This window comes from Scyliorhinus torazame, chromosome 3 (genome assembly GCF_047496885.1).
Source record: "Scyliorhinus torazame isolate Kashiwa2021f chromosome 3, sScyTor2.1, whole genome shotgun sequence".
In the NCBI taxonomy this organism is placed as follows: Eukaryota; Metazoa; Chordata; class Chondrichthyes; order Carcharhiniformes; family Scyliorhinidae; genus Scyliorhinus; species Scyliorhinus torazame.
Window position 1 is genome coordinate 65,027,901 of NC_092709.1, and position 13,027 is coordinate 65,040,927.

Here is a 13,027-nt window from a genome sequence, read left to right on the forward strand (position 1 = left end):
TTGTGGCTTTTGCCTCTCTGATTGTCCAGCGGCGAACGTTATTAGAGTGGTGGTCAGCAACGCCACCGGGGATAGCGGCCTGGCTGGGTGATTTGTATGACTTTCTTTGGCTGGAAAAGATCAAAATTAGTTATGGGGTTCAGATCAAAGAACTAAGAAAAGTACAGCACAGGACCACGCTGCCCGGCTAAACTAAAATCTTCTACACTTCCGGGGTCCATGTCCCTCTATTCCCATCCTATTCATGTATTTGTCAAGATGCCCCTTCAACGTCACTATCGCCCTGCTTCCACCACCTCCGGCAGCGAGTTCCAGGCACCCACTACCCTCTGTGTAAAACACTTGCCTCGTACAGCTCCTCTAAACTTTGCCCCTCGCACCTTAAACCTATAAGGTTTCAGTGCATGGTTTCGAAGCAAGGTGGGGGGTGTTCGTAACTGTGTTTGAGGAGTTGTTCATCGAGGTGGGGGGGGGGGGGGGGGTGAAAAAGAGGGAAATTTGTACAAACTATAGTTGTGTTGGGCAGTTTGTTTCCTGAATTGTTTATGTTGTAACTTCTCATTCGTTTGGAACAAAATAATTTTTTTTTTAAACAAAAATTGCCGTTTTGTTTTATGTAGTCTATTTTGTTTCAGCATCAAAGACTTGCACATCTCGTTATGCCAGGCAGCATACGGCATGGGAAGCTCAGGAGAAATTGGCATGCTGAGCTGTTCATCCACTCCAATTCAGCAAGGTTAAAAAATGGTTTCTGGCTGTATATTAGCATGTAGTTTTCTTTCACCGGGTGTGGCCCTTGCTAGGCCAGCATTACCGTTGCTAATTGTCAAAGAAAAGGTGGCTGCCTTGAAGCAATGCAGTCCATGTGGCATAGGCACATTCTCGGTACTGTCAAGATTACCAGGGTTTTAACCCAGTGACAGTAAAGGGAGTGTGCATTCAAAATCAAATGATGTATGGCTTGGGGAAGTTGCAAGGGTAGTGTGCTTTTGCATCTGCTACCCTTCCTCTTCTTAGTGCCAAGGTGAGAAAGGAGAGCGACTATCAAGATGGTGATTGGGGTACCATCTGTTGGCCATAATTTAAGATTAACAAAGTTTGACCTATTAGAAATGTTTGAAGTCACAATCCTTTAGTTTGGAAAAATCATGCTTTCTATATTTTTATGGTAGGAACTTTTAGATCAAATGATTCATGAAGAGGAGCTTATGAAAAAGCAGTTGGAGGCAGCCATTAAGAATTGGAAGGGGAAACTACAGGCCTTGTGTTTTGAACTGCTTCAAGATCCTTATACGGTAATGTACTTTAGAAAGCTTAAGCTAATTCATATGATCCTTGGTGAACAGTTTTCTTTGACCAAGAAAATTAAAGAAAATTTTTGGATGAAGGTTGAAACAAATCTATTACTCAAATTGCATGATAGAACATAGAATCCCTACAGTGCAGAAGGAGGCCATTTGGCCCATTGAGTCTGCACCAACCCTCTGAAAGAGCACCCCACCCGGATTCACTCCCCTGCCCTATCCCTATAACCCCACCTAACCTGCACAGCTTTGGACATGAGGGACAATTATTTTAGAATGGCCAATCCACTTAACCCACTTATGTTTGGACTCTGGGAGAACCGGAGCCCCTGGTGCTGAGGCAGCAGTGCTAACCACTGTGCCACCGTAGGCATTTGCCTTATCCTATATGCTTCATGGGCTCCTGACGCATCAGACCTTCCATCAAATGAGGAAGTAAATCCTTTGCTAAGACAGTTGATTATACAATTGCCCCCCCAAGTTTTTGTTTTGGATGGCACTAACCCAACTTTGTGCTGTTTCTAATGTTAAACATTAGACTGTTTCAAGACACTATTAACTTCTGAGTTCTACTGTTGGAAAAATTAGTTCAATCATCAGTCAATCCCAAGTTGCCATGTTAAATGGTTTCCCTGCATCTTTTAAAGCATTTGCAATGTGTTTCTCACTACTTCTGTATCATTTTTCCTGTTTCAATGCTTGAGGTACTGGTTTTTGCCATATCTCTGAATGTCATAGGCTCTTGTTCACAAGGTTTGGCTAAATTGATATAATTTATATTTAAAAAACACAGTCACTCACATTCCTCAGTTTCCCATATGCTTTTGCACTAACCTGTTGCAGGAACCAAGAAAATTATCCTACCATGAAGCATTTTGAGAATTAGACTTGTGGTGCTCGCAAATTTGGTCAGCCTTCAAAGTCCAAAATATTCAACATGATATTGGCATGCTTTGACAAGCCTGTTAATGTGAACGGATTTGAAATTTTTGATAGACTTGCATTGGCTAAATCTCCTTTCCTTCCAGTTGGAGATCAACTTTCTGAAGAAGACATAATGGAGCAGGTGTTCTGTTCCTTAATATTCTAGATTACTTGGAAATGTCCTAGCCAGAAGATCTCTATGCTTCAAAATCCCATAATATTATTTGTCACTGATCTTTGGAAATAACCAATTGCACCTTGAACTGAACATGTTCATTAATTCACAGGCTGAGAGTTCTACTCCCCTTCAATTGGAAAAGGAACTTAGAGATAGAGTAGAGGCCTTGCTTGAAGAGAAAAATAGTCGCATGGCAGAATGTGAAATACTTTTGAAAGAAGATCAAGCTTTGTGTACTGATCTCTGCAAGACTCCATACTACATTCCTACTGGCAAAGTTCCATCTCTACAAGAATTGGAGGAGCTTAAAAATCATCTGCTAAGTGCAGCCAAAGAAAAGGTATATACAACTTAGGAGCAGGAGTTGGCCAGTTGGTCCTCTCCACCTCCACCATTCAATAAGATCATGGCTGATCTAAATGTAACCTACCCCACTCCCCTTGCTTATCAAGGATCTATAAACCTTTACCTTAAACATTAAAATAACTGCTTTTTCCTTGACACTTAAGCATGAGGGTCCTCCCTTGTGGAATGTATATATATGTGTATTCAGAAATATTCCTTTTCTGCCATTGCATCTCATTGACCCTATCCCTTCACGTCATTTACTAGTTCTCTTGCCCTCATAATTGCCTTTATTTAAATTTTAAAATATTAGTCTTGGGCCCCCTCTTGCCCTCCAACTAATGCAAAAGTCCCTCCAACTAATGTAAAGTTCAATCATAAGATCTCTGCTACCTTCTAGTATAGCTTCCTTCTGGTACCAGATATTTTCTAAGAAACATCCTGATAAGATTCTGCAAATTCCTCACCAGGCTACCGTTGCCAATCCAAAGGTTTTTCACAACAAAAATATGATGTTGGAAATCGGAAATATAAATGGAAAACAGTGTCTTTAGGGAGAGAAAGTTAGTTTCCAATTAACTTTCCATCCGAACAGATGTGGAGGTGCTGGCGTTGGACAGTAAGAAATCTTACAACACCAGGTTAAAGTCCAACAGGTTTGTTTCAAATCACTTGGCTTTCGGAGCACAGCTCCTTCCTTGGGTGAATGAAGGACACCAAAACAGGTGACATACCTCTTCATTCACCTGAGGAAGGAACATCAGAACAGAAGCAAGGGATGGCGGTTGGAGAAGAAAAGACTAAGCTATGATCTGGCAGAAAGCGGAGATTAAACTTGGAGTCTTGTGACCTCCGGATATTCCAAACTGCTATGCAGCCAATGAAGTATTCTTAAAAGGCCCTTTTCCACCTGGCCCAGGATCTCTTTCCCCACAGCCTTGGCAGAGGTGAAGGTGAATCAAGCGATGACGAACATGTGGAAAGTTCAAAAACCTGACCTCCACACAAGCCCCTAAAATATTTCTAGCCAGAGCCTCAAGGAGACTGACTTGAAGACCCCAGTCAAGCAAACAATCTCATTTTTTTTTCCCTTTTTTTTTTTTTGTTGAAAATTTCCTTATTCAGGTTTTTCATCTTGTATACAATACAAAATAACAAGTCTGTAGACCAGATACAATTTACAAAGGCCAAACATTCCCCAAGACCCTTAACACCCTGTCCTGTTTGTTATTTTAAAATATTTTTATTGCATTTTGCATTTATACACTGTACAATAGGTGGACAAGATGGTTTGTATGTACAATTTACATGTTCCCCTTTCATTGCCCCCTTCTCTTCTCTTTCCCCCCCCATCAACCCACCTTTTGTTGTTTGGGCTCCATCCTGGGCCTTTCCGTTATAGATGCTGTAGGTGCTCTTTTCGTTTTGGATTTGTTACTGTTGCCCTATGGCTTTGTTACAGGAGACCCTCTGGCCACCTCCTTGGTCTCTTCCCATGTCCCCTTCTGATGTTTCCCTGGGTTTCCTCCCTTGCTGCCCCCCCTTTCTCCCCCTGCCCCTTTTCCTATCTACTCGTGTGTGGTCTTGTCTGCCCTCACTGCCCTGCCCCCCCCCCCCCCCCCCCCCCTCCCTTCCTATCCGCTATTGGCTTTGAACAGGCTGATGAATAACCCCCATACTTTGTGGAAGCCCTCAGATGGTGGAGAAATTCTGACCTGTCTACAAGCCAGTCAGCTGCTGGGAGTGGTGCTGCTGATCGCCAGCTGAGCAGGATTCTCTGGCGTGCAATTAGGGAAACAAAAGCGAGGGTGTTGGCCCTCTTCCCTGTAAGTTCTGGCTGGTCTGAAACCCAGAAGACTGCCACTGTTGGGCACGACTCCACCCTCACCTCCACAACCTTGTACATCGCCTGGAAGAAGGCTGTCCAGAACCCAACAAGTCTGGGGCAGGCCCAGAACATTTGGGTGTGGTTGGCCGAGCTTCCCTGGCACTGTTTACACTTTTCCTCCACCTCCGGGAAAAACCTGTTCATTCGGGTTCCAGTTTGGTGTGCTCTGTGCACCACTTTGAACTGCATGAGGCTTAGTCTAGCGCAGGTGGAGGTGGAGTTGGCCCTACTCAGTGCTGCGCTCCAGAGTCCCCACTCTAGTTCATAGTTCATCCTCCCATTTCTGTCTTGCTCTATCTAGTGGTGTCATTACCCTTTCTAGCAGTTGTCTGTAAATGTCCCCACATTTCCCCTTCTCCATACTGCCTGCTTCCAGCAGATCCTCCAGCATTGTGTCTCTCGGGGGCCTCATCGTCTCCTTGTGGAGAAAGTTTTAGATTTTTAAATATCAGAGCTCCTGTGCGTTCAGTATCTCTAGTCTTTCCGTCAGCTCATCCTGGTTTGCAAGTCTGTCCCCTAATAGGTATCCCTAATCGCTAGGGTCCCCTTGTCCTGTCTCCACTTCTAAAAGTGAATTCTAGCGTGGCTGGTGGGAATTTGTGGTTACTGCAAATGATGACCACGGTGGACACCTCGGTTAAGTCAAAGTGCTGTCTCATCTGGTTCCAAAGTTATAACGTAGCTACCACCACTGGGCTCGATGTGTACTTTGCCGGTGGGGGATGGAGCACTGTTGTGGCTAGGGCTTGGAGGGTCGTTCCTGTACAGGAGGATTCAGTTTTCGCCCTTTCCTTGCTCTGTTCCCTTACCCATCCCCTCCCTCTTTCGGCTGTGGCTGCCCAGTGGTAGTATTGAGGGTTCAGAATCCCCTTCCCACACAAATGCCATAATAATTTTATCTATTCCTTGGGGGGAAAAAAGGCCTTGGGGATGAAGATCTGTATGGATCTGAACAGGAAAATGAACCTTGGTCGTACATTCATCTTGATCATCTGCACACCCCTGCCAGGGAGAGTGGGAGTGCATCCCATCTCTGTTGGTCCTTTTTGACTTCCGCCACCAGACTGGTCAGATTCCATTTGTGGATCCGTGTCCAGTCATGGGCTATTTGGATCACCAGGTAGTGGAATTTGTTTTGGGCTAGTTTAAATGGTAGACCCTCCAGCACCATCTCTCCCCTGTTTGGGTTCATCGGGGATACCTCGCTCTTGCCCAGGGTTGAGTTTGTAGTTCAAGAAGGCCCCGAGCTCTTCCAGGAGCTTCATGATTTCCTTCAAGCTGTTCCACGGGACCGAGATGTAGAGGAGCAGGTCATCCGCATAGTGAGATTCTGCTCTCTGCCTCCTTCGGATACCCTTCCAGCCCTTTGCGTCTCGCAGAGCAATCGCCAGGGGTTCAATTGCCACGGCGAACAGGAGCGTGGGGGGGTGGGCAGCAGGCATCCCTGCCTGGTGCCTTGGTGCAGCTAGAAGTATTCAGAGCTGGTGGTGTTGGCCCGAACGCTTGCCTTGGGTGCGTTGTACAGGAGTTTCACCCATGAGGTGAACCCAGTCCCTAACGCAAACCACTCCAGTACCTCCTCAATATGGTACTTCCATTCGACTCTGTCTAAGGCCTTTTCTGCGACCAGGGAGACTATCAACTCTGGTGTTCTTCCCGGATGGGGTTAGTATCACATTGTGACAATAATCATATTAACCGGTCACTTCTGGTAATGGCCAAGGAGTGAGTGGTCGCATGCAAAATGGCTCCCTTATGAAAACTGTGAAAACAAATTTGTAACCCCATCAAACGGGCACCAAAATGATCCACCCGCCCCCCCGACCTAAATCCAGCAGACCATGTCGAAGGGGAAAATGAAAAAGAGCCAGCTGCCAAGAAGGCCGACAAGGGAAGGGAAACTTCAATCTTGGAGCTGCACGAGATGGCATGGGAAGGTCCTGAACCCACTGTTCTCTACGCAGACCCAGGCGCTGATGGACAAGTTCATGGGCTTCATCACCGCTGAGCTCCAGAGGAACAGAAAGTCCTCTTGGCAGCCATGGCGACGGCCCCCATGAGGGAGGCGATGGCCAAAATGGAGCGGCGGCTAGAGGCTCAGGAATCGAAGACGAGACCGGGTGAAGGCTGTCACAGACAAAGGAGACCGAATCGTGGTTTTTGGAGACCCAAGTGGTGAGCCTGATCAAGACTCGAGGGCCTAAGGGAGGAAATCGACAACCAAGAAAATAGAATTTGCCGCCAAAATTTGGAATAGTGAGGCTGCCGGCGGGAATGGAGGGGGAAAACCCCACTGAATACGTCTGAGATGTTCGGGAAACGGTAAAGAGGGCTTCGCCAAGCGCCGTATGTGGATCGTGCCCATGGGTCGCTTTGACACCGGCCCAGGTCCAGGAAACCTCCATGGGCGATGATTGTGAAGCCCCACCAGTACCAAGAGAGAACGGGTCCTGAGATGGGCGAGTGGGAGGGATATCCCAACCACGTGTATCAGGACACTGGGGTGGACCTGGCCAAACACTGGGCTGAATTAAACGTGCAAGGTGCAGTTTGGCCTGCCAGGTTATGGGTCACATTCCTGACGGACAGGAACAGGAAAAAGCTGCAGATGGAATTTGACTTGCTCTCCACACAGGTAAGCAGTCCACCAGCTCTGCCAGGCACGTGAGGCCTTCTCCAAAAATGGAGACAAAGCCAGCCGCATGCTGGCTCATCAGCTAAGAAAACAGACTGCTATGAAAGGGAGAGCTCAGATCGGGGACAGTAACAGTAGGATGGTAGCAGACCCAAACGAGGTCAATAACGCCTTCACAAATTTTTAGCGGGCTATCCTGCGAGCCTCCGGAGGAGGTCTGGGGGATGGAACAGTTCCTCAGTTGGCTGGACATGCCAGCACTGGGGGAAGACAAAAAATAGTCGCTGGAAACACCCCGAGGGCTGGGCAAAATCATGTGGAGTGCATCAACTCCATGCAATCGGGGAAAGCACTGGACTGGATGAATTACTAGCAGACTTTTACAAAAAATCTCAGCAGTACTGGCCCCGCACCTGCGGGAGATGTTCAATGACTCTCTATCTTAAGGGGGCCCTGCTGCCCAGGCCTCCATTTCATTGATCCTCAAAAAGGACAAAATACCTGTGTGGATCGTACAGACCCATCTCTCTCCTGATGAGGAAATCCTGGCAAAGCTCTGGTGAGGCAACTGAGCTGCCTGCCAGATGTGATCATGGAAGATCTGACCAGGTTTGTGAAAGGAAGACCACTAACAGCGAACATCAGACACCATCCGGGGAGAGGGATGCCAGTGGTGATAATTTCCTTAGACCTGAAAAAGCCTTTAATCAATTAGACTGGAGGTACGTCATGGAGGTGCTTGCACAGTTTTGGTTCCGAGGGATTCACCACATGGGTGATGGCGAGCTTACGGACAAACACCACCAGCTCTGAATACTTTCGGCTGCACAGGAGAACGAGCCGGAGTGCCCGCTATCCTCTCTCCTGTTCACACTGCTGTGAGCCGCTGACTATTTCCCTTTGGTGGATTGGTGGACAGACATCCGAAGAGGAGGCAGAGAGCACAGAGTTCCACTCCACGCAAATGACCCGCTCCGCGACGTGTCGACCTCCCTAGTCAGCATGGGAATGATAACCAGACTCCGAGTTCGGCACCTTCTCGGGTTACAAACCCAACCTGGTAAGAGCAAACTCTTCCCGGTAAACCGAGAGGGACGAATGGAGCTGCAGGAACTAGCAGTTGAAAATAACCCAAACCAAGTTTCTGGGGATCCAAGGGGCCCACACCTGGAGGTTTCACTGGTGGAGGAGGTGAAGGCGGACCTGCAAAGATGGGACTCGCTCCCTCTTTTGCTCCTTGGAAGGGTACAGATGATCAAAATAACGTGCTGTCTATGTTCTGGTGGTAGCGGCCATGTGGAAACAGTTTAGACACCATTTTGAACTGAGCAAGATGTCCGTCGTGGGGTGGGTGTGTGTGTGTGGGGGGGGGGGGGGGGGGGGGGCCGGCCGGCCGACCTGCAGTAACCACAAGTTTGCACTGGCAGGTATGGACACTAGGTGGTGGGGGTCAAAATGGATCTGTGCCTGTCCGTGGCAGTCTTCAGGGTATCCGAGTAGCCAGAGCTCTGGACAGGAAAAGAGGCCTTCGCCTCCTTGATCGCCAGGCGGAGACTTCTGCTAGGATGGAAGTTGACAGTATCACCCTGGCCTCTGAATGACTCGCAGACCTGGCCAAATTCCTGAGGCTGGAAAAAATCAAATTCTAAATAAGAGGGTCCGAATCGCCTACCGCCTTACATTGTTGTACAGATGTAAATACTATCCAGCGTGGACTTCCGGTGACGGCGGGCGGGAGGCAGCCGCACAATGGAGGGCTCCAATTTGGGGACTGCATTTTCGGGGCTTAAAGCCCGTTTCTAGGGTCCACGGTGACAGCAAAAGCAGGGAGAAGGCACAGAGGAGGCACAGTAAAGAAAAATGTCGAGGGTGAGCAAAAACGGACGTAAAAAAAACAGCTGAAGGTCCGTCGGGGTGGAAAGGTCACCAAGGAAAATGGAGGCTGGAGCACCAGGGGAGGCCGCATTGCTTACGGCTGAAGAAATAACTACGGTGATGGCTGCGGAATTCGAAAGGCAGTTTACAAAATACATGGAGACAATGAGGAAGGAGATGAGGGCGGTTTTGAATGTGCTGGTGGAGGAGGCGATTTCCCCGGTTACTACGGCGGTGGCGAGCGCAGTGGCGGAGGAGCGGGAGCAAGGGGAGGCGCTGAAGGAAGTGGAGGAGACATTATTGCAGCATGGTGATCAACTTGCCTCGATGGGGAAGGAGATGTGGAAGGTGATGGAGATTAACAAGGATCTGCAAGGAAAAATGGAAGACCTGGATAACAGATCCAGGCGACAGAATTTGAGGATTGTGGGGCTGCCCGAAGGAGTTGAAGGACCGAGGCCGACTGAGTATATTGCCGCGATCCTGGCAAAACTATTGGGGGAGGGGGAGGATCCCTCCCGCTATGAACTGGATCAGGCTCATCGGTTGTGGAGGCCTGTACCAAAGGTGAGTGAGCTCCCAAGGGTAGTACTCTGTGCTTCTGTAGGTACAGTGTGAAGGCGAAGGTCCTGTGCTGGGCCAAGCAGAAGTGGGTGGTGCAGTGGGCTGGAGCTGGTATACGTGTATACCAGGACTTTACGGTCGAGGAGGCGAGCTGCCTTCAACCGGGTGAAGAGGGCACTGCACATTAACAAGGTGCAGTGCGGCATTGTATATCCAGCAAAGCTGAGGGTGACTTACAAGCTCAAGGACTTTTATTTTGGAACGGCGGAAGCAGCGGAGGAGTTTGCCAAGGCAGAAGGACTGTGGCAGAATTGAGAAATGGCCATGTGCTGATGTAACCTCATGACTGTATTTTCTTTGTTTCACTGCGTGCGGGTGTATGGGCTAAAGGAGCCAATGTTGTATATATTTGGACAAGGGAAGTGATGGGACTTTCACTCGAAATGACGGCTCTTTGGGGTGTAGGTGGATATGCGGGGTTTGTGTGCTAAAAGGGGATTTCTGGGCCTTCCTAGGGCCGGGAAAGGGACCCGGGTGGGGGCCTCCACGCTGGCCGGTTCAAGCTGGCCAGTGAATGGGAGTGAGGTGCGGCCAGCAGAGCCTGGCAGACCGGATCCGAGTGGTGTAGCCGGGGTGGAAGGTTAGGGGGAAGGAACAGAGGTTGGAGGGAGGAGTTTTACAAGAGGCAGTGGACTGGAGGTGTTGGAGAGGGGGGGGGGGGGGGGGTGTTTACAGCTCTTGGGTATCATGTACGGTACTCTTTGAGGTTGGATGGCGTTGAATGGGGGGGGGGAAGACTCTATAGGTTAATGGTGACCATGGGTGGTCCCGGACTCCCTTTTCTTTTTCTGTTTTTTGTTTCCACCGTGGGAAAATTTGTTTTATTGGATGCATATATGGACAGATGGGCTGTTGCTTGGGGTGGTGGGAGGATGGGATTGTTGTTGTTGTTAAGGGGATTGATTTTTTATTTGTTACCGTTTACTGTCTGTGGGTGGGGTGTAAATTTTGAAGGAAAATGGAGAATAAAAACATTTATATTTATAAAAAAAAAAAAAAAATACTATCCATTAGGAGCCCCAGTCACGACAATGGTAACAAGGAGGGGCTCAAGGCTGGCTGTTCAAACCAATATTGTACGATCCTTTGTGTGAAACCCAGTTTTTTTTTTTTTTTTTTTTTTTTTGTTTTTTTGTTTTTTTTTCTTCTCGTTTCCTTGTTTACTGTTATCTTAAATATCAATAAAAATATTTTCATAAAAGTATTCTTAAGCTTAAATGGGCAAGGGGGAATCACCAGTTCAGATTTGGTGACTGCGTTTGTGGAACACCTCTGTTCAGTCCTTAATTGTAACCCCAAGCTTTCAGCTGACTAGCCTTTTTAATTCTCTGCCCCACTCTATTTCCTGCAAGGTCCCATGAAGCTTAAAACAGTACTGTACTTTTTTCAATTGAGCACTTTTCAGCCTTCTGGTCTCGACATTTTCAACTTCTGTGTTTTTCTTTTGCTTTTGGATGGTTTTTGCCCCCATTTACACCTGCACTACCCTTTCGTTAACTCGTCCTATCCACTGGTTTCACATAAATTGGACTATTTATCCTGTCTTGTACAGGCCCTTCAGCTTTAGCTAATATCTACTATGCCAACCATTTTGAGTCCACCTTACTCTTGGTCATACTCTTTCTCCTAATTTTTCTAACAACTTCAGTGGTGTACTTGTGTCCTTTGCAAGCTTTTTTAAAATCAGTGTTTAACAGTTAACATTCGTATATTGATCTGGCTTGTGCCTCAATCTTGATGAGTGGAGCCACAATAGTAACTCTTCATCATAGCCACAGGTTTCAAATTGACGCGGGTTTAGATTTTGTGCACCTTCTGGACCAGTTTTGGTTACGATACACCAGAATCATTTTTGATTGCTATCAACAGGAGCGTCGTTTAGATACTTTCCTTGGACTCCGGAATGATATCACAAAGCTCATGACCGAAATTGATCATGTCCCTGATACCACATTTGAAAAGGATGCAGTCCTTGAGGAGGAGAATCTCTTTTTCCTCTCCGATGAAAATATTAAATCACTGGAGGTGCTTCGTCACCAGGTTAGCTCTCCAATACTTTTCCAGATGTTATATTTGCATACTAAATTTGTATATACACACACCCAAAATTGTTGACTAAAATGTTCACTTCACCTTTTGTAATCTTTCCACATTTTGTAATCTCACTTCATTTTCTTTCAGTTAAAGGTGAAAAAGCAGGAATTAGTGGCTACACAAGAGTCCCTTCAAAAGCATATCTGTTCTCTGTGGAACACTTTACAAATCCCTTTGGAGAAGCAGAACATGTGTGCAACAGGTTCCATACATCAAGTCAATACAGCGGTTGGTATTGAATCCTGCACCATGCACTTGGTTAATTTTCACCTGTGCATGGATAGTACAGCAGATGTTTGTTTTAGAAATAATTTTATTGAAACGTAAACAATTTTTTTTACAAAGTTGCATAACACATAAAGATAGCAATTATCTTTTACCCTCCCTCTTCCACCCCCCCGCCCCCTCCATAACAATATAAACTAACCTCTCCTCCCACCGACTCTTTACCAAACGGCCACCACCTACGGTAAAACCTAAAAATGACCTTCTTGAGGTACAAAAATTTCATCAGGTCACCCAACCATGCTGAGGCGCTTGGCAGCGTAGTCAACTTCCACTAGAGGATCCGCCTCCTTACCAAAAGCGAGGCAAAGACGAGAGCATCTGACCCTGCCCCCGACTGGAGCACCGTACATCCTAGACCCAACAATCTCAACCGGTGGGCATGGCTCCAACCCCATGTTCAGGATTACTGCCATGATATCAAAAAAGAACCTCTAGACACCCACCAACTTTGAGCACAACCAGAATGTGTACACATGGTGTGCTGTCGCCCTCAAACACTGAACAAATCTATCTTCCACCTCATCTTAAAAAAAAAAGGCTCATTCTAGCCTTTGAAGTGTGCATGAAACACTATTAGCTGAGGTCACGTTCACCCTCCTTAGTACCTCCTCTACAATTGGCCCTAGCCTATGGGGGCCGGGTGCTCCTGTCTCGGCGGAGGAGGCAGTGGACTTCATGAAGGAGAATGTACTGGCAGGAGAAGGAGGACTTTGAACTTTGATGGAGGAGAACTGGAGTGCATGTATTGTACTTTGAAAAACTTTGGGTTTTTGGTGTTTGGGTTTCTTTTGGGATTAGGCTGATTTACAGTTCTTTGTTAAGGGATGAGGGGTGGATCTTTGTGTTCGGATCTTGGATGGATCTTTGTGTTC

The 13,027-nt window shown here is 47.1% G+C and overlaps 1 protein-coding gene across 1 annotated transcript in view; it reads left to right on the plus strand.

Annotated features, from left to right (window-relative positions):
• The window catches only part of LOC140408496 (protein regulator of cytokinesis 1), a 60,634-nt gene that overhangs the window by 25,248 nt on the left and 22,359 nt on the right, over positions 1 to 13,027 (plus strand). Inside the window, exons 3-6 of the mRNA XM_072495760.1 lie at positions 1,173 to 1,295; positions 2,516 to 2,746; positions 11,643 to 11,813; positions 11,955 to 12,095. Coding sequence (XP_072351861.1) covers positions 1,173 to 1,295; positions 2,516 to 2,746; positions 11,643 to 11,813; positions 11,955 to 12,095 — 666 coding nt within the window. The remainder of the gene's footprint in view (positions 1 to 1,172; positions 1,296 to 2,515; positions 2,747 to 11,642; positions 11,814 to 11,954; positions 12,096 to 13,027) is intronic.